This window comes from Protopterus annectens, chromosome 9.part0 (assembly GCF_019279795.1).
Source record: "Protopterus annectens isolate FY-2018-M chromosome 9.part0, PAN1.0, whole genome shotgun sequence".
In the NCBI taxonomy this organism is placed as follows: Eukaryota; Metazoa; Chordata; order Ceratodontiformes; family Protopteridae; genus Protopterus; species Protopterus annectens.
The window spans coordinates 87,939,209-87,960,899 of NC_056743.1; the positions used below are offsets into that span (position 1 = coordinate 87,939,209).

General features: G+C 45.0%; 1 protein-coding gene across 1 annotated transcript in view; it reads right to left on the reverse strand.

The window, feature by feature from the left end:
* Positions 1-21,691, reverse strand: part of BCL2L12 (BCL2 like 12) — a 96,489-nt gene that overhangs the window by 63,374 nt on the left and 11,424 nt on the right. The window contains exons 2-3 of the mRNA XM_044082077.1: positions 7,723-7,811; positions 3,798-4,064 (exon numbers count right to left, since the gene is read on the reverse strand). Of these exons, the coding sequence (XP_043938012.1) occupies positions 3,798-4,064; positions 7,723-7,811 (356 nt within the window). The remainder of the gene's footprint in view (positions 1-3,797; positions 4,065-7,722; positions 7,812-21,691) is intronic.

Below are 21,691 nucleotides of genomic sequence, written 5' to 3' on the forward strand. Positions count from 1 at the left end.
CGACTGCCTCCAGAGTGGAGCAGTCGGACAACCCCTCAGGGTTGCTGCACGGGCCACTCAGAGAAAGGTTCTCTGGACCCGAAATTCCTGGGAGCCCCTCTGCCCCTGGGGCGGCGTCCGCCCTGTCCTCCTCTGCCACGGAAGTACTGGTTGTCCGGAGCGGGTTGGGATTGCTGCGACTTCCGGAACCACATCTTCTTCTGGTCCTTTTGGTTCCTAGAGTAGGACCTCTGGTGCACAGAGAAGTGGACTCAGACGGCAGACAGCGTCTTCCCGTCCTTCTCGCTCTGGACCAAGGTGTCGCGAACCGTCTTGTCAAAAAGGGCAGAACCAAAGGGGGCGTTCGCGAAAGACACCTTGAAGGGCTCCGTGAAATCGCAATGGTTGAGCCAGGCCTGGCGTCTCGTGACTAGGCCTACTCCTGCGGCTCTAGCGGCTCCCTCAGTAGCGTGGGAAAGCAACCGCATAGAGGTATTTGTAACAGACCGAAGAGTGGCCATACGGGTGGAGTGCAACAGTTTGTCCTCCTCCGACATGGACTCTGGGGGGGATGCAGCGTATTCTTTAATAAGATCGTGCTGCATCCTAATAACATGTGCCAGATAGTTGAGCGCCCTCACTGAGAAGGTCGCTGGACTAAACATTCGCTTCCCCAAGCGGTCCATCATCAGAGACTCCTTGCTCGGAGGATGGACTGAGGGACTCTCCTGGGCGAGTTCCCTCTTGGTGGCTGCTGCAGTCAACATGGCATCTACCGAAGGACCCTTACTCCAGTGGGCACGGTCAGCAGGGGGGCTGAGAATCCTGTCTGGCCTTTTGGGGATTGGCTCCACGGTGTCCGGTTCCTTCCACGCCCTGGTGGTAATGAGGTCCACCAGGGGGTCGGCAGGAGGGGACACCCAAGAGGTAGACGGGCCCGCTTCGAATGCCTCCAAGAACACGGACTCGTCTGAAGAAGACTTTGGGGCAGACCACCCACTTCTTATACGAAGCATTTCCATGATGTCTCCAAAGGAGACATCCTCGGGGGGTGATCTTGGGGAGCCTTCCCCTTCCTCCAAGTCCGTGTCTTCAGTTAAAGACTCGGGGGAGTCTATGTGCCTCCTTTTACACGTGTGCTTGCGAGGTGCCTCCTCGGGGGGGCTGTCCGAGGAGCCCTCGCAAGCAGTGTCTAGTTCCACAGGAACTGCTTGGGGCATCGAAACGGGCTGTCCCAGTGGCCGGGTGATGGAAGCCTGACCCAGAGCAGATGGAGTGCGGGACGGAGCCGAAGCAAGTGCCGGGGGTCCGGAAGCCCTCAACAGAGCCCTCTCCACAACATCAAAAGCCGAAGGAGAGCCGGCCTAGAGCAAAGGATCCGACAGTCTGCTCCCCCTCGGATCCGAGGAGTGTATCGGAGCCGGCGCTGAGCCCCTCGGATCCGAGGGACCAGTGCGCTCCGACACGGACGGCGCCGAAGGTACACCGAGTCCCTCGGATCCGAAACTCGGGCCAAGGCTCCAAGAGGTCGGATCCGACACACTCGAGGGCAGGGTCGGATCCGAAGTAGCCAGTACTATCTGAGCCGACCCACCCCCGGCTCCAAAGCTGCCCGGCTCCGAGCGCTCCGAACCTGGGTAGCGTGTCGGAGAAGGAGCTATGGGCTTGAAAAAAAGGGGTCGAACTCCCCCCCCAGGGGGGGGGGGCAGGAGCACTCCCATCTGCATCTGGGCCTGGATGAACCTTCGCATCATCCGGTCCAAATCGGCATCAGAAAGACTATAAGTCGACCTCGAAGAGGCTACCGAGGTAGGCCTTGAGTACCGCCTCGATAGCCTCGAAGGAGGTCGGGTCTCTTCCTCCTCAGGTCCCGGTGAAAAGGTCAGGGACCGGAGCCGAGGAGGAGAGCCAGTAGCTAGAGAGGCCGGAGGAGAAGCCCACTTAGCCGGCGGGGCCGAGACGGAGGTCTCGGCCCGCCGCTTGTGGTGCTTCTCTCTCCTGTCCTTCCTAGCTTCCCTGTCCTCCGAACCCATAGAGGGAGTTTGAGTCCCGGGAGGAGGAGCGGGAGCAGGTAGGGCAGGTACCGCAGGAGCGGTAACTACCAACGGGGCAGAGGCCGAAGCCGAGTCCGTGGGCAAAAGTCCCGCCAAGACCAGCTTCGACCTCCGCTCCTTCAATTTCCTGGGGTTGAACCCTGCACAGATTGAACATCCAGAAGTGAGGTGTTCAACCCCAAGGCATCGAACGCACCGAGTGTGGCCATCAGCAGGGGACAGCTTATGGCCACACTCGGAGCACTTCGAGAAAATCGCCTTTGGGGCTTCTGACAATTTTTTTTTTTTTTTTTTTAACAGAAAAAATAAAACTAACAAGTTAACCAAAGTTAACTACCCAGTCACACTACAGGCCCCAAAGATCACGCACACACAACTACGCTACTAGCGAGGGGAGGGAATTACAAAAAAAATTTAGTAATTTAACTAAAAATAGCTTAAATGGGTGGGAAACCTAAAACTTTCACACAAAGGTACTATTAAAAGATCAAAAAAACCCTTAGCAAATAACTAAATTTCCACTTAGCTGTAGGAGCTCAAAGATCAAGCGGTCACCATGAACGCGGCAAACTAGATCTGAGGTCATCTAGGGAGAGCAGGGCATTATGGGTGAGGGGAGGAGCTAGGAGCTCTGATCCATAGCTGGATAAACCATGCCGGTTCGGATCCGATATCGGATCCATACCCACAGGTTGCTGACAAATGAATCGCCTACTTCAGATCTTGAAATTCACCCTGGGGCTTCCACCTGTGTCCATCTTGGATAGGGGCAATAGGTGCTGAATTTAGTGTCTGCTTGAACCAAACACCCTTGGGAACATGTGCTCTACTTGGCTAGGCTTGTAAGTGTCCTGGAACCGTTAGCCCAGTAACTCTGCCTATGATCCTATGAACCATATGTCTCAGTAATATTATCAATGAACCTGCTTTGTACCATACCTCTTAGCAATATTAACATTTTCTGTCCCACCTAATTGCTTCATCTGATAAGTGCTTAGAAATTCAAAGAAATTAAGGTGATCTGACAAACCCACTAATACACCTCTTTAAATCCTCAGTGTTCAACATCTACTACTGCACACATCTTATACTGTGATCCAACAAATTAATTTGTAATTATTAATGTATATTAATGACCGTTTATGTATATTACTGAATGTTTTTAAAAGTGTTTGTAATATGTTGGAGCTTTTCTCCACAGGCCACCACTGAAAAGGTGTTTGACTAAACCCAGTCAAACAAACCAAGTAAACAAAATCAAAATAAAATTTAAAACAGACAAGTAGAACACAGTTAAAACTTACAAAGACAAGCCTGAAAAACAAGTACAGTGCAAGCCTAATACACACTAGAAAGATTTCAAAAACTATAGTACAGTGAAATAGGCAAAACAGTTGTATTGTATTAAGGGGCATAATCAAAATTATTCTTATAGCCAAAACCGTTACAGATGCAACAGAAAAATACAAGCCCAGTGACAAAAGGAGGCAAAAGATTACTAATCTATTTATGAATAGGTCAGCCAGTTATACAACATATGACTACAAAACGGCACATTTTATGAAAAATGGATTGACACTGAAGACAGCTGCAGCCATCAGCACTCAGACGGGAGAAACTGAACAGTAGTAATAATGTTAGAATTAAATTTTAGAAAATAAATTACTAGGATTTGGGGGTTGAACCTAATAACCAAGACAAGAATAAATTAAATGTTTTGTCACTGTATAAGGTTTTAGAAGGAACCATTCTGTAAACACTTACCCAGCCTCCATTCTGCTGCAGCCAAGGCACAAACATGTCCATGTACTGCATGCTATAACCCATCAACGTCTGGACAGCATGGCTATTGATTCCAGCAACCTTCCTCGTCAGTTCCATTGTCAGTGCAATTTTTGCCAGTTCTGGAGTGGTGGACCCCTGCGATTCCAAACTGGTTTCTACCTGGCTGGTAAACACATCTGCCAACCTTGAGAAGCTGTGATATGACATCCGACTCAGGCTCCGTTTCAGGTCTACATCCTCATCCAGCTGCAAGGAAAAAAAAGTTTGCATCAGGGCAAGCTGGTACCAACACAAGGGTGGATACTCAAAACTCAAATGATTTAAATTTACCTCATTTAAAAGCAGTGGTAGAAACTAAAATACATTCCTTGCTACCAAACCATATGCAACTGAACACCAAAGGCAGAATTACAGTATCACATTTAAGCAGTGTGTTCGTCTTACAAATTGAAGTGGATGTGTTTGATTACCTCATGTCTAGTTTAGTAGAGGGCAAATATTATGGAAAGCAAAGGAGCCTGGCATACTCAAATGCAAAACTCAACTGTTATAAAAAGTGGTCACATACAAATTCCTGTACTGTCCTTAGCTTGTTACCCATGTACCCCTTAGGTCCAGCCTAAACTAATGAAACAAATTTCCTTCTGCTAAAGTTTCATCCAATTTTTGAATTTTAACAGTGAAGTAGGCATAAAGCAAATCCTGGAACAGTACAGTTATTACGCATGGGGTTACAAAAAAGTATCACAAAACAAAGGCAGCATTGCTGTGGCAGTATTTCTGTACATAATAATGACATACTTAAAGTACTAACAAATTTCCTCAACCACAGCCTGGAATATATGTGGTAACAGAATGCTGCAGGAATGTTTACTGCCATGTTAAGTATTCAGTGCTGCCACCTAAACCACAACTCCAGTTTTACAATAAATGTCAGGTGCTATATTCAAGGATTAAAAGCCGAAACCTATGATCAATTGCGCTGGGAAAGAAAGATGTCATTTGTAGTACAAAACAACAGAACTCCTGTTAGTAACTATAGTAACTGCTATAAAACTTGCCCCAAATGTTCACATTTTTTGCAGTGGCATCATGAGACAATTATTTTGACAATCCCCTGAAACAATGGAAGATCACAAACAGAAAAAGCAACACATTAACGTAGAAGCATTTAAGACAACCCCATTTACATTAATAATTTAAAGAAGTCAGAGGGTCTACTAATTGTCCCAGAAAAAATGACAGCTGCATTCATGCTTCCTGTTTCACTGTAAGCCCTACAGACACAGAGCCACTGGATGCAAACACAAACAAGCCTATGTCATTTACTTGATGTACACAAACACACAAACACCAACTATATACACGATTTACTTTCAGTTGGTCGAATGTCAGCATCTTGAACTACCATCAGAAATTGAAACGTTAAAGTTCCCTGTAAACATGTCAAGGAAGAATCTCAGCTCATGTAACTTTAAAACATTGGCTTCTGCTGATAATCAGTTGTTTAGGTACTCCTAATATGGGCATACACTAGGCACCAAAATGGACAATATATCTTGCTAGAATCTCCATTGTGCCTAAATGAGTTTCTTAAACAATCTGGAATTACAGAGCTGACGGTATATTTTTTGGACTAACTATTCAGTGTTTCTTATCAGTACCACACTGGTTTTATTTGCTTGACTGAATTATTTACTTTCTGTGTCTGCATTTATATATTTGCTGACCGCTGGTTGAATTTTTTGTTTCCTGATCTTTGCTGAATTTTTTTTATTTTATTACTGTTCTAAGGCATTTGGCACAGCACTTTAGCTCGACTAACTGGCTCCATAAAGGGGTCCTTTACACTTTTCTGGGGCAGCAGGGAGTTGTGGCGATCTCATTCTAGAGTGGAAAAACTGGTCAAACAGCTTCTGTGTTACCTGACTACCTCAAGTTGTGGCTTTGAAAGGGTCTTTTATCTTGCTGGTATAAACATATTACATTTGGGAGAATTTCTGCTTATCTAAGAAGCTCCACTGTGCTTGACTGAGTGTGTTTCTTAATCTAGAATTACAGAGCATGTCTGACATAAGTATTTTTTTTGCACTTTATTCAGTGTTTCTCATCAGTACTGCACTGTTTTTTTTTTTTTTTTAATTTGCTTGACTGAATTGTTTACTTTTTTGTGTCTGCATTTATATATTTGCTGACCTCTGGTTGAATTTTTGTATTTCTCTCACCCTCCCACTCAGCTGCTGTTGTATTCTTAAAGGTGGTGGCTTTTGCTGTTTGCCCACCCCTATTGTAAATTTGATCTGGGACACTCCTAATCCAATCTCATCACCTCAGTCTACCCAATACAGAGATCATTTGGGAAGGCCAAACCCCTTAAGTTCCTTAACCTTTAATTATCTTCTGTTCCTTACCTTTCCCTTTCCATTTTACTAACAAACCACTTTATTCAGCCACTGTTACTGTATTTGTGTTTCTTCCTCCTACTCTATTACTTCATCTTCCTTTTTCTGCTACTTGCTGCTGCTGTCTCCTTTTTCTGCTACTTGCTGCTGCCGGCTCTCTAAAGTGTTCATTTGCATATTTTCTGTTGCATTTATTACTGCTTGTTTATAGCCTGTTTAAATTGTGTTATTCTAAGCCTCTTAGTTTTAGTTTAAACACTTGGGTTTTAGGCCTAGCCGTTAGCTGCCCTGGCCTTTCTCCCTCAGATTCTGACAAATATGGATGGACAATTTCCTACAGTTTCTCCTGCCAGTCTGGTTGATATGGGCATCCTGAGACAGTATAGCAACCAGTACTTGATGCCACGGAGTCACCAAGAAGCGTTTTTTTTTTGTGAATATACAGTATAGCAACTGCCTCATGTACACAGACAACAATCTACTACCACCACCTAGGAACAAAATTTGCAAGAGATGCAATTATATTAGGAATCTAGAGTCTATGCTCTCTCCCTCACAAGCCAGTATATCTGGCACTGAGGAGGCCGTCAACACAATCACTACACCTCAAAAACCACCTACACACCACACACCCACATATGTGGAGGTCATCAACAAAAACATACCCAAACAAAGGAGACCTCAGAGGCAAATACACATGCGATCTCCACAGCCCTCCACCCCACATACCATGCATAGTTCACACACCTGCATCTCACAGCCACTATGGTTTAACCATAAACACAGCACATTAGTCATAGGAGGCTTGATTGTGAGGTACACAGATGTGCCTCTCACTAGGCTGGATAAGGAGAAAGTCAGTTAGTTGTCTGTCAGGGGCCAGAATCTGCCATTATCACATACGCACTCAAGTCTCTCAGCAACAGGTACTGTTAATGACTGTCACAGTCCATCTGGCATGAATAACTTGAGAAGTACCTCCATGGACCACACGGAGAGAGACATGATTGAGCTCGCTGAAACTGTCCCAAGCGGGTATGGCCCTAGCCTTAAACAGCATTCTACAGTCATAAAGAATGATGCCTCAATGTCTGGTGTCATTCAGGGGGATCTAGTACCAGACAGTCTGGGAAGATATGATAGACAGACCACAAAGCTTTGCCAGAGATGGCCTGCATCTGTCTCACTTGGGCTTCAGGCTTCTGGCAAAGGCTCTTGCCTTCCCCATAGTGCCTTTAGGAAAAATTATGAGTTTAAAACTACCAACATAAATTTTTCAACAAACACAAATTAAACGTCATGCTGCTAAATGCTAGGAGTCTAAACATGAAAATGCACTCATTGCAAGCATTTTTAACCCTGAAAAATGCTGACATCTGCTCAGTCATAGAAACCTGGTTCAAAGCTGCGGACAGCACCCCAGCCTTACCTCATTACTCATCCTATCATATATTCAGACCCCAAAATGTTATTCAGATGTGCTTTCAAAACACTGTTGTTACCTTTTTATTAACACACTCGGCTTGCTGATTCAGAATATCCACAAGTCGTTGTATAAGATTCTCCTTATCTGCGCTGCTTGTTACTTTGTCTGTAAAAATAACAATATAGTAAGTAATACAATCCAGTAAGAAACAGTCCTACAAAGTGCTTAAATGCTATGCCTTCTAAACTCTTAATTTAGCACACCTCCTCTTACAAGAATGACATGCACTTACCCACAACTAGCTATTCCCCAACTTCAATCAGAGCCACACAGACCAAAGTCTACTTGTTTTAAACCACCTCAAAACAAACCCCCTCTTCAACTTCCAGATATTTTGATAATGCACTTTGGCTTATTACCCACTACAACACCCATTTCATTTATCATTTCCTAACTCTTGGCTGCTCCAAGGTCCATTTCCAGCCATGACCTGAGCCAAAAGAGAAAGGGTGTGTGTGTGTGTGTGTGTGTGTGTGTGTGTGTGTGTGTGTGTGTGTGTGTGTGCGTGTGTGTGTGTGCGCGTGTGTGTGTGTGTGTGCGTGTGCATGTACGTGTGTGTGTATGCGCGTGTGTGCGTGTGCGTGTGTGTATGTGGGGGGGGCACAAGTATATACTGGAGCATAGTATGGACGTTTTCCTCAGTCAGAGAGTACACTAACCACAAAAAGCAAGCCTGCAATTCAAACTTCTGCACATAGTGATATAAATTTTAGTAATTAAAAGTTTGCAGCTAGAATGGTTTTCTCCAGCTGAAGTCAGTAGTTTTTCAAGTTATATATATCTTGTACTTTAACAGTACAGAGAAATCAGGCCTGTTGTTTAAAAACATGTTTATTGAATGAGCATTTGGAGATTAATAAAGAGGTAAAATAAGTCCAGGAACAGACTGCTTTTCAATGATAAAGGAAATTGTGACCAGACCATTGGCTCAGTGGATGTCAAGAGCGAGATGGTGCACACAAGCAGGCAAAGGTGGGGCACAAGAGCGTGACAGCGAGCACAAAAGCGAGCATTACAGCAAGCATATGAGCAAGAAACAACGAGAGAGAGTGTGAATAATAGAGCAAGACAGACAGCACAATAGCATATATGACAAAACTGCACTATTTCTTTTTAAAAGAATGGTGGTCTCAGCTGGATTAATCTTCCACTACATATATATGGGCAATTTACAACATTAACCTAGCATATTTGTAGAAAGAGGAATGAAGCCAGAGAGCCTGGAGAAAATCCAGATAGACAAAAGGAAAGTACAGTTTTGTACCTACCATAAATGTAGATGTTCGAGTGCTAATACAGCTGCAGTCATAACAGATGGATTTTCCTGCCGTCAGGCGGGTCCTCGGTCGGCCGAATTCCAAAGTCTAGGTCCGGCGTCGGTTGTCGTCGCTTCTTCCCTGACGTCAGTGCGACAGGGGTATAAAAGAACCAGCCGACGCAATTTTCTTCAGTTTTTCTTGCCCCAGATGTCAGGTGCCCTCAGAAGGAAGGCAGTACATAAATTTATGTAATAATGCAATGCAGTATAATCAAAAAACAGTAGTTGCAAGCAAATACACCATAAAATAATACCCCAATCAGGTTGTATGAGGAGGTGTTAGCCATTAGGCTTGTCCCAGAGGGGAAGGAGGAAGGGAAACCTGGACTGCAGCTGTATTAGCACTCAAACATCTACATTTATGGTAGGTACAAAACTGTACTATGTTCATCGTGCATACAGCTGCAGTCATAACAGATGGGTAGAATACCAAAGCTAAAATAGGGGTGGTAGGCACTAGGTGGAACTAGGAGGAGCCAGGATGCCCTGCAAAACTGCAGTGGCAAAACCTGCTCTAGATTTGGAGTATAAAGGCAGGTGATAGTGCTTGGAGAAAGTATGCACAGAACTCCAAGTGGCAGCTTCCAAAATATCTTTGGTAGGAACCCCCCTGAGGAAAGCTGCAGAGGTAGCTGTGGCCCTTGTGGAGTGAGACCTGATGCCTGCAGGTACAGTTTTACCATGAAGAGAGTAACAAAAGCGTATGCAGTGGGCTATCCATTTTGAGATTGTCTGTTTGGAAATAGGCTTCCCTTGAGCCCCTATAGCATAGGACACAAAGAGTTGCTCTGATTTTCTGAAAGGCTTTGTTCTGTCCAAATAATAACGTAGTTGCCTGTGAATGTCCAAGGAATGTAGTAGTCTCTCCCCTTTGTTTTGAGGATTGGGGTAAAAGGTAGGTAAGTGGATAGCCTAATTCAAGGCTACCCTGGAAACTACCTTTGGCATAAAGGAAGGATTGGTTCGTAAGGAAACTCTGTCCTGATGGAAAATGATGAAAGGCTGCACAACCATGAGGGCTTGCAGTTCCGAAACCCTGCAAGCTGAGGTGATAGCCAGCAGGAAGGCTGTTTTCCAGGACAAATATTGTAGTTCTGTTGAGGCAGCTGGCTCAAAAGGAGGCAAAGTCAGTTTCTCTAGAATAAAACTGAGATCCCAAGCAGGCACTGGTAGTTTCCTTGGGGGTTTTATATTCTTAGCCCCTCTGAGGAACTGTCTTAAGAGGGGGTGAGAGAATAAAGGAGGATCAGTGTTGTATTCTGCAGAAATGGCTGAGGCATGGATTTTGATGGAAGAGAATGAAAGTCCACTGCTTAGCAACTCAGTTAGGTACTGTAATATTTGAGGTAAATTCAGTATTCCAGGGTTCTGGCCCTTTTTCTCATTCCAAGCACAAAACAGTTTCCATTTGGCGGGGTAGGCTTTTCTAGTAGAAGGTCTTCTGGCCTCCAAAATGACATCCTGTACCTCCTTGGAGAGTAGGGTCTGTTATGATTTTAAGGAATCTTCCATGCGGCTAGATTTAGTGTTTTCAGCTGACTGTGAGTTTTGAAGTTGTGCTGAGTCAGTAGAAGAGGCATTAGAGGCAGGATCCATGGTGGGGAATGCGTCAGGCTCCTCAGGAGTGGGTACCAGTGTTGCCTTGGCCAGTCTGGAGCGATGAGAATCATCTTTGGTCTGTCTGCTCTGGTTTTTAATAGAACTTTGGGCAGCAGAGGAAGAGGTGGAAAGGCATAAACTGTCATTGTTGTCCAACTGAAAGAGTGCGTCCACTTTCCAGGCCTGTAGATAAAAGGTCCTTGAGCAGAATTTTTCCAATTGGTGATTTCTGTGGGAGGCAAAGATATCCATGTCTGGCCTTCCCCATGCCTGAATTATCTTTGAAAAAACTTGAGGATGCAACTTCCATTCGTGTGGATCTGTTTCTGCTTAGGTTGTCTGCCAGCGTGTTTTCCTTGCCTGGCAGGAACTGTGCTTGACGCTCGATTTGCAATTCTAGAGCCATGTTCCAAAGAGACATGGCTAGCCTGCATAGGGGGTATGAATGGGTTCCTCCCTGTTCGTTTATGTGCCACATTACTGTGGTGTTGTCTGTCCTTATCAATAGCTGGCCTGGATGCAGCAGGTCTTTGAAAGCCATAATAGCATTTATTACTGCTAGCATTTCCTTTTGATTGAGGTGTAGGTGCTTTTCCTTTTGGGACCATCTGACCTGAATGCACCGATCTGTCATGTGCGCCCCCCCAGGCGTAATCAGAGGCGTCTGTTGTGATGATTTGACTTGCTTGAGGCTTGCAGAATGGGAGACCTATGTTTCTTTGGCATGCTTGAGCCCACCACAGAAATTCCTTTTGAAGACATGGAATTAGTGGTATTATTGTTTCCAAGCTGTGGCTGTGCTGAGACCATAGGTTTTTCAGGTACCATTGAAGTTTCCTCATATGCAGCTTTGCGCATGGGATTAGTAGGATGCAAGATGCCATGAATCCCAGAGCCTGCAGGATTTTCCTTGCAGTCAGCCTGGTGAATGTTGCCAGTTTTCTGAAGTATTGAGTTAGTTGCCCTTGTTTCTCTGGCGTGAGGTAGGCCATCTGGGTGTTTGCATCCAAGTTGGCACCCAGGAAAATTATTATTTGAGAGGGTATTAGCCTTGATTTCTTTTTGTTGACTGTGTATCCCAGGGAATTCAACAACCTTATTACAAAAGCCAGATGTTTCAGAAGTATGTGCTTGCTGTCCGCTTGGATCAGGCAGTCGTCCAAAAATGGGTATATTTGTATCCCTTGCAGTCTGCAGTAGGCAATTACTGATGCCAGGCATTTCGTGAACACTCTGGGCGCAGTAGATAAGCCAAAGGGCAATGCAGAGAATTGATAAGGAGTTGAACCTGCAAGAAATCTGAAGTATCTTCTGCAATCTTGTCTGATTGGGACATGCAGGTATGCCTCCTTGAGGTCCAATGTTTCCAGCCAAGACTCCTTGCCCAGCATGGGAAGAAGCTGCTGTAATGTGAGCATCTTGAATTTTGACACGAGTAAAAATGTGTTTAGGATGGATAGGTCCAAAATAGGTCTCCAATCTTTGCCCTTCCTTGGTACCAGGAATAGTCTGGAATAAAAACCTTGACCCTGTTCTTGTGTAGGTACCCCTTGAATAGCTTTCATGTCCACGAGATCTGAAATTTGTTTTTGTGCCTCTGCCCTTTGATTGTGTGGCAGGATTGGCATACCTCTCATTTTTGGAAGGGTGTGAAAGTGGAATCTGTAGCCTCTGTCTATAATGTCCAGGATCCATTGGTCTTTTGTGACAATATGCCAATTTTTTTGAAAATAATGCCAGTTTTCCGCCTAAAGGTGCTGCCATTTGAGTCTTGCTTGGCATGCAAAGGGGAAAGTCATTGGTTCTGCTTTCCGAATAGCTGTGAACTATCCTCACCACCTCTTTGGGTAGGTGCTTGCCATTGTCTGCCTCAACGATCCTTGAGATTGCCCTCTACCCCTCGGGCACCTGTATCTACCTCTTTGGGGTCTGTCCATGGCTGGAAAGGACCAATTTTTTGAAGGCCAATTTCTACTGAAACGTGGAGGTTGTACCTGTAAGAAATCTTTCACTGTTTGCATTGATTTTGCCTTTTCCTCCATTTTCTTTAATACCTCCTCAGCTTTAACACCAAACAATACATCTTTTTGCAGAGGTGCATCCAGTAATTTAGCTTTGACATGATCTGGTAAGGTTTGCTCTTTGAGCCAAGCATGTCTACGTATGACTGATCCTGTAACAGCAGCTCTACATGAGGCCTCTAAAGCATCAAAACCACATTGCAAGGTATGTTTACCTACTTGTTCTGCACTATGCATCAAATCCTGCAACTCCTTCAAATCTGGTTGTTCAGGTTGTGACATTTTGCTTCTCAACTGTGATAACAGAAACTGTTGGTACTTTAACATATGGAATTGGCAGTTTAATGCCCTCGTGGATAAGGTGGCCGAGGTGTATACCTTTTTCCCCCACCTTTCTAAAACTCTGGAATCCCTCTCTGAAGGTAATGGATTTTTAGCAGTGGAGGCCTTAATTCCCTTGGGGCCCTGTGAGATAGTTTCTGGGTCGGCCGCCGGCCGCATGGCTTTTGTATAGGAATCGGTGTGAGTCAGGAACCCGGTAATACCAGTCAGGCTTGACTGGGGCTGGAGGTAAAGAGTCTGGGTTGAGGCAGGACTCCTAATACACATCATCAAGGATATCTAAGACAGGAGGTATAGCCAGAGGCCTGTGCTGAGGGAGCAAGAGAAAATCCCTAAGCCTTTACTTGGAGTCTGAGTACTCTTGGCCTTCCCAATGGAAGTGTTCCCTCAAGGTATGCAAGGTTTCCCCAAAAGAGTAATCCTCAGGGGGGGGGGGAGACAGAAGGAATGGACTCCTCTGCATCAGAATCTTCAAAAGGGGAGTATGAATGTTCCTGGTCATCAGAATGTTCTGAAATAATGGAAGCCTGGTCCGAGGAGGGGGATTCTTCCTCCACTCTGGGCCTTTTTTCCGGGGGGGGGGGGGGTTGAGAACCCCTGATAAGTGTAAGTAAGTCCTCAGCCATTTTGAACATCTGCTTTTTAGGCATGGGACCTTGAGAAGGGCCCTGTGGGGTTTGTTTTTTTAGAATGCATGGCTGTCAGACTTAGTGAAAGCCTTGATGGAAAAAGAAGAGGAAGGCCTGAAGACACCTTGAGAGGAGGCAGACCTGTCTAAACTTTGAGTTTCACTGCCAAGAGTGGCTTCGGTATCTGTAGTCGGGGTGTGGGACAAAGAGCCTGTGACCTCGGGTACAGAAGACACCGCCAATGAAGTGTTGTCAGTAGTCAGGGGCTGCGTAGGCGCCTCGCTGAGAACCGGACCACCTGTAGTCTGCTTTGGCGTGGTGTCTGTAGAGGCCGCGGACCTCATGTGTCGGTCCTTATCTTTGCGTCTTTTAGTCAAAACTGGAGTCGGAGTATCCGACGACATTATGTAGTTAAATTTTTTGCCAAAAAAGTGCTGGGCGAACTCAGCCCAACGCTTAATGGTGCGTTTGTTGAAAGTAGCACAAAAACTACATGCCGAGAAGTCGTGGTCTGGGCCTAAGCAAGGAATGCAGAGGGAATGAAAATACTTATGCGGTATTTGCTTCCCACATGAAATACAATTATTAACTTTGTCTGACATCGGTCTGAGGCAAGAAAAGTTACCCCAACGGGGTACTTAGCTTTCAAGAAGACTTCGGTTGCAGATATTCGTAATCTCAGGAGCTGGCCGACCGGCACTTGCGAACTGCTTCCGCTTCGGGCACCGAGCGGCAAGAAAGACTGGAGAAAATTGTGTCGGCTGGTTCTTTTATACCCCTGTCGCACTGACGTGAGGGAAGAAGCGACAACAACAGACGCCGGACCTAGACATTGGAATTCGGCCGACCGAGGACCCGCCTGACGGCAGGAAAACCCATCTGTTATAACTGCAGCTGTATGCACGATTAACATCATGCAAACACACCACAGAGAGAGACCTCATGAATAAAGTCCAGCCCAAGGAGCTAAAAGGCAAGGTCTTGCAACTAGTGACTCAGCAAGCGGTGTACACAGAGGTCTTAGTACTCACACACAGCATGGTGTAGATCTTACTACCTGTGGTATACACACATTAACTGCACATCAGAAGGGCTTAGACCTCACCATACTGGCATAGCAGTCCACAAACCTCACAGTCTCACCTTTGGAGAAAAAGGAACCAATGCCATAAATATATAAATGTATGAGTACTACTACTAGTTGTACTATTACTACTAGTAGTAATAACTTTCAGCAAGCAATAAATGACCAGTAGGGTGGGCATTACACAAGGAAATAGCAGACCATATAGGGGTCTTCTTCAAAGGATGATACTAGGCTATTGGCCCGGAGACCCTTGTAAGCCTAGCCAAGAATTTCACTCATGTTCCCACAAAGTCAGCACCTGTTTCCCCTGTCCAGCAGGGACACAGGTGGGATCCCGGGGTGTATTTTCTGTTTCTCATCCAGTCCAGGTTCCTCTTAAAGAGGACTAGAGAGGTACTCTGCTTGACATGGAGAGGGAGTCTATTCCATAGATGGGGGGATTTTTGGAGCACAAATCTATCTTGCCAACAAGTTCCATTAATGTCCCAGACCAGGTTGAGGCCTTGCGTGTGGGTTGCGTGAGTGGACTTTGACTTGTGGATATACTATGCAGCAATTCCATCAAGGCTGGGTCTGAGATGGCCTTGTATGCCAGACACAGGTCACCTCTGAGCAGTCCACATGAGACTGAGTAGAGGGACAGGGCTTTTAAGCCTGTGTAGGATGTTTGAAACTCTGGATTTTCCTAGTGACTAGCCTCTGTGGTCTCCCAAGCTGCTGCACAATACTTGTGAAAGATGGTATCGCTAATCTCCAGAAAGTCCATTATTTTTCCCTTTACCATGGACCCTGGAGGGGCATTAATGGCACTTACAAATCGGGTAGTGTACCTATGTTTGTGTTGTGCTGGTGCTCAGGTTTTCTTTTTTGATTTCACTAAAAATAACCTCTTTACAAATTTTTTAGTAGAGTACATTGGCTTTTTTGTGCTACAGTGGGTGTTTTTGTTGGCTACAACACTAAGTGGTATAATTTAATGCAAATATGCTGAAAATGTGTTTGTACATACCTGGTGGTGGTGTCAGTAAACTTAAATGCATACTGCACAGATGCAACACTAGCAATGTACTACAAAATAGTTTAAATGAGGTTTGGACTTTTACTGCCTCATATTATCCAATGCAATACAGAACAGGATGGATTAAGACAAAGACCAGGCTGCTGCACTTCATTTTACTGTTAAAAATATGTATACATCTTGCTCTTTCCTTAAAATATAAGCACTCTATTTTACCCAAAGCAGTCTTCATTTTACAGACGTACTTGTGATAATTATATTTTACATCTAACTGGGTTGGTTCAAAGACCCTTTTCAACCATGACCCAGGCCAAAAGGCAAGTACAAATTAAAACAAATGCATGAAATATGATGTCCATATGGTCACAGCATAGATGCATACAAAAGATTTACAGTGTCCTACAGAATGTACATGCACACAAAATACGCAAGAGAACAGCTATATTTTACAAAAAAGTGCACTTGCAAGTACACAAGAAAGTAAGGAAGGAAATAAGTGGTCACAGCAGAAACGAAGTTGAAATGTTGATGGCACTTGGAGAAGCAGCAAGGCATTTGAGATGTTCATACATTAGAGAAAAACAGAGTGCAAGTGTGTGTGTGTGTGTGTGCACATACAAAATATAAATATCTACATTGCTTTTCTGTCCCCCTTCCCACAGTTTTCTTTGCCTTAGTAACACTAAGGTGACGTCAGTATCACTGGTTCAAAAGTATAAAGTGGAGATAATGGATGTTACTAATGAGAATTAACCTGCATCTCTGAAACAGTTCCATTTGTTTTCACTGACGAGATGAGTGTGGAGAGGCTTCTTGAACATTTTGATATCATTGGGCAAGGAGTTTCACCAGGCGGGGGCAGGTTTGGAAAAGGATCACTGATCATTCACAGGCAGTGAGGGTAAAGGGAAGCCAAAGCAGTTGGCGCGAGTTACAGTTAGGCAAGGAGCAGGGGAGCATTTGATGTTCAGATGGGTTAGAATTAGGGGATAGCACTTTGCATAAACATTCAAACATGAATGTGTTAATAGCCCTTACACTTACAGGTAGCTATTTACCTTTACTTAGGGTGGGACAATGGTGCTCTGTTTGCATGATGACAGAATCTAAGTAGCTGATTTTCTGCGGATTGTAGCAGACATGTTCTGAAGAGCTGGGGGTATGATTGGCAGTCCACAGTTAAACTGGGAAGTAGGACATTAATGGCTATGGAACATCTGGCTTCCACTATCAGCTGACTGGATAGTCTGTATGAAATTTTACTTGGGCTTGCATTTTGTTTTTATGGTTTCTATACAATTGTGAAAAGTGGGATGCTGGCTGAATAGGAGGACTAGATACTTTTGCGCCTTCAAATAGGGGATTAAATGTTTCTGTAATACTGACATTTTGTATGTGTTGAAGTTTATGATGAGTTCCAAATAACGTTATGGAGCTTTTCTGAGCAGCATCCTGAGCTCATTTCATAGTGTGATTACATTTTTATGGCCTCTTGAGATGTCAATGTCATCTGTATATGGACAACAGTTGGTATGTGGCGGGTCAAAGAATCATTTATAGAAGATCTTTGATGAAAAGGGAGAGGAAGACGGGACCAACTACAGACCCTTGTGGAACAGGTTTGAAGGCAGTGCCAGAGGCATACGTTTTACTGGTCCTAGGAATGTGACAATATGATTACAGACAACTTTTTAAATCACTGAAGAGATGGCAGTTTCATAAAGTTTTTTTGGGAATGATCAACAGTGCCAACTGTCCTAACATCTAGGAAAATAGCTCCGGTTATTTTGCTTTGCTCCATACTGGAGAAGTACTGGTCAGCAAGCAAGTCAATGGCTGTGTTCATGCTGTAACTTTGACGAAACCCATGCTGTCTAGCATTAATATATTTTGTAATGTACGCAAGGATATAGTCAAACATTTTCTTCCAATATTTTTGCAAGGGACAGAGGTTTGAAATTTGTTGGAGCATACCAGCCGAGGAAGGAAGAGAGACTTTAGCTAGGGGAAGAACAACAGCATGTTTAAAGCTATGGAACAGTACATTTGGTGGTGAGGATTAAGTTGGTGGGAGAAGAAAAAAAAAAAAAAAAAAAAAACACAAAGGGGATTACTGAGTATTTTGTTTAAGATACTGGGATGAATGCTATGGAAGAAAGGATAAAAGGTGAAGTCAATTTTTTTTTTTTTTTTTTTTTTAGAGGTTTTTGAACTTCTGTATTGCTCGTGACCTTGAAGTGAAATAAAAAGTTATGTACCTACCATAACGTTCATGCTAGTGTCTTCTTCTTGCCTTCTTTCTTGCTGGTTGGGTTCGGAGCCGATCCTCCGTTCCGACTCGGACATCATCAAAAGCTCGAGAGCTGCTTACTGGCTCGAGGCCCCCCTATATCACATGATGCATGGACCTAGATACCCAGATCTTGTTTGGTAAGTCTAACCGCAGACATAATAATACAGGAATCCTATCCTAGAATGCATAAATCCTACTGGAGAGACTACTAGTCAGAAAGGAATAGACAGAGAAGACTCAGCCAGTGAAAAAAAAACATAAGGAACTCTTCTCAGTCTACTAGGATAGGGGGATGGAGGATGGGACGCAAGAAAGAAGGCGAGAAGAAGACAACTAACATGGAACGTTATGGTAGGTACATAACTTCTTAATGTTAAGTTGTCTATCTCGCCTTCATTCTTGCTGGTTGGGACAGCGTCCCAAGCACCTCAAACCTGGGTGGCTCATTGGAACAGACTCTTCAGAACAGTGGAACCAAAATCAGCTCTGCTCCTGGAGGCCATGTCCAGCTTATAATGTGAAATGAAGGTATGAGGATTGGCCCATGTAGCTGTCGCACAAATAGTTTCCATTGGCAATCTTGCCTGAAAAGCCACTGAAGTAGCTAGAGCTCTAGTGGAGTGACCTATTGGTTTAGCAGGAAGCTCTTTATTCCTTAGCTGATATATCAATGTAATAATAGACGTCAACCACCTAGATAAAGTTACTTTCGACACTGGTAGACCTTGTTTACCCTCAGCATAGGACAGGAACAGCTGGTCTGATTTTCTGATTTGCTTAGTTCTATGCAAGTAAAAACGTAACTGAATATGAACATCCAACTGATGCAATTTGTACTCCACCTTGTTGGAACAATTTGGAAAAAACACAGTTAGATCAATAGACTGATTCAAACTATTCTCAGAAGAAACCTTTGGAAGGAAGGAAGGATTAGACCCGAGAGAAAACTGTCAATGTGGAAAACTAGATAAGGAGGGCGAACACAAAGAGCCTGAAGTTCAGAAACTCTTCTGGCTGAATTAATTGCAACCAGAAGAAGGGTTTTCCAAGAAAGAAACTTCAAAGAACAAGAAGCTGCAGGTTCAAAGGGGGGGGGGGGGGGTGGGCAATATCAGGGAAGCTAAAATCAAATTTAGATCCCACGGAGGCGGGGGATCTCTCACTGGGGCCCTGAGTAAAGTAGTCCCTTTGAGAAAAGCTTTACAAAGCTTATGGGACATAATACTAGTATCTGATAGGCCTGTATGAAAGTTTGAAATTGCAGCTAACTGAACTCTAATCGTGGCAGAAGAAGATCCAGCATGAAAACGTTCCGCTAAAAAATCCAAAATATGGTGCACAGGGGCTGAAAAGGGATCTATATTTCTAGCCTCTGCCCAGAAAGAGAAATGTTTCCATTTACTAGCATAAGTCTTTCTAGTGGTAGACTTATGCAAAGATAAGATGATTTCACGCACCGAGTGGGAGATGTTTGGAAACCTGGCTAAGGTCGGAAGGGGAGCAACCAAGCAGTGAGCTGGAGAGATTGAAGGGATTGGTGCAGCCTGCCCGACTGATGGATCAGGAGGTCTGGAACTGGGTCCAGGGTTGCTCCAGAAGGTGATGATGCAGGAACGGGAACCAAATTTGTCGAGGCCAGTAAGGGGCAATGAGGATCATCTTGCATCCCAATGTGGTAACTTTCTGTATTAGTTTGGGAATCAGGGGAAATGGAGGGAAGGCATAAAGTCGTCCCCAAGGCCAATCGTGAACTACAGCGTCTCTGGGGGAGTGTCCAGGAAGAGAGAGGAGAGAGAAGAAATTGTTGCACTTGCTGTTGATGGGGGTGGCAAAAAGGTCGCAAGGCTGACCCCATTTGCGGAAGATTTGGTCCGCCACTGTCTGATTGAGAGACCTCTCGTGAGGCATGAGAATTGCTCTGCTCAGCCTGTCCGCTATAACGCTGGACTTCCCAGGGATGTGCGCTGCTATCAGAAACCGTTGGGAAAAGATTGCCCACTGCCAGAGTCTGAGTGCTTCTCGACATAAGGGGTAGGGGACCTGGTTCCGCCATGCTTGTTGATGTACCACACTACCGACATATTGTCTGTTTGAATTGCAATGGTCCCGGTGGGAAGAGAGTTCTGAAGAGCTTGCAACGCCAAAAGCATGGCCCTCAAGACACTGATATGCAGATGGTACTCGTGAGGTTGCCAGGTGCCTTGGACTGTTCTGCCCTGAAAATACCCCCCCCCCCACACCCAATCAGGGAGGCATCCGTGGTCACCGTAGCCACTGGAGGAGGAAGAGCAAATGGCCTGCCCTGGGGTACTGATGGGGAAACCATCCACCAAGCAAGTTGGTTTTTGCAGGTCTGTGTGATCATTATTATGCGAGACATTGGAAGTTGCTGGAAAGACCATTGGGTGAACAGCATCCACTGAAGAATCCTCATATGAAAACAAGCAAGGGGGACTAGTACGATAGCTGCTGCCATGAGACACAAGGTTTTTAGGGCGACTCTGGCCTGAATGTTTTTGCATCCTAATAAGACCTGCACATGTCGGCGAATGTCTAACACTCTGTCTAATGGAAGTCTCGCTGACATGTCCTTTGTATTTAAGTTTGCGCCTATAAAGGTAATAGATTGACAAGGCGACGATGCAGACTTTTCGAAATTTATTGTAATACCTAGTTTGGAACAAGTTTGGATGGTGTAGTCTCTGGCTCGCAGCAGGTGATGTCTGGTGGTAGCAATAAGGAGCCAGTCATCTAGATATGGAAACACCTGGAATCCTTGCCATCTCAGATGAGCGGTAACTACTGCCAAACATTTGGTGAACACCCTGGGGGCTGTGGTGAGACCAAAGGGCAGAGTTCTGAACTGATAATGACTAGCTCCCAGCCGGAAGCGGAGGAATCTTCTGGAGCGTCTGTCCATTTTGATATGGTAGTACACATCCTGAAGATCTATGGAGCACATCCAATTGTCCTGACCCAGAAAGGGTAAAATGGACTGTAGCATGACCATCCGGAACTTCGTTCTTTGAAAAGACCGGTTTAGTCTGCTGAGATCCAGAATGGGTCTCCAGTCCCCTGTCTTTTTTGGTACCAAAAAGAACCTTGAGTAAATTCCGGATCCTTGCTGGTCTGCTGGGACTGGCTGGATGGCTCTTTCTTAGCAGTTTTGATATTTCTTGAACTGCTTGATCCCCTTAGATTGGGTGGAACATCTGGAAGGGATTTGTTGGGAATGTAGGGGGTGCAAAAGAAGGGGATTTTTGTAGCCTTCGGATACGATAGACAGTACCCATTTGTCTTGTGTTATACTTTGCCAGGCTTTTGGATACAGTGATGATCTTCCCCAGACTGCCTCCAAAGGTGGACAGCCGGGCAGCACCTCAGGGATGCTGGAAGGGCTTGCCAGGGAAAGATTCTCTGTTGCCCTGATTTTGCGGACCCCCTCTGCCCCGAGGGGGGCGTCTATTTTTGTTCCCTCCTCCGCCCCTGGAGGGGAACTCACCACGTGTGTCAGGCACGGCTCCCTGGGGTTTCCGGAACCACATCTTCCCACTCTTCTGACCTTTGGGATACGGTCTAGAAGGAGTGGAAAAACGGACTCCCACAGCAGAAAGAGTCTTGCCTTCCTGCTCACACCTGGTAAGGGTATCCTTCACCTGTGGTCCAAAAAGAGCAGAA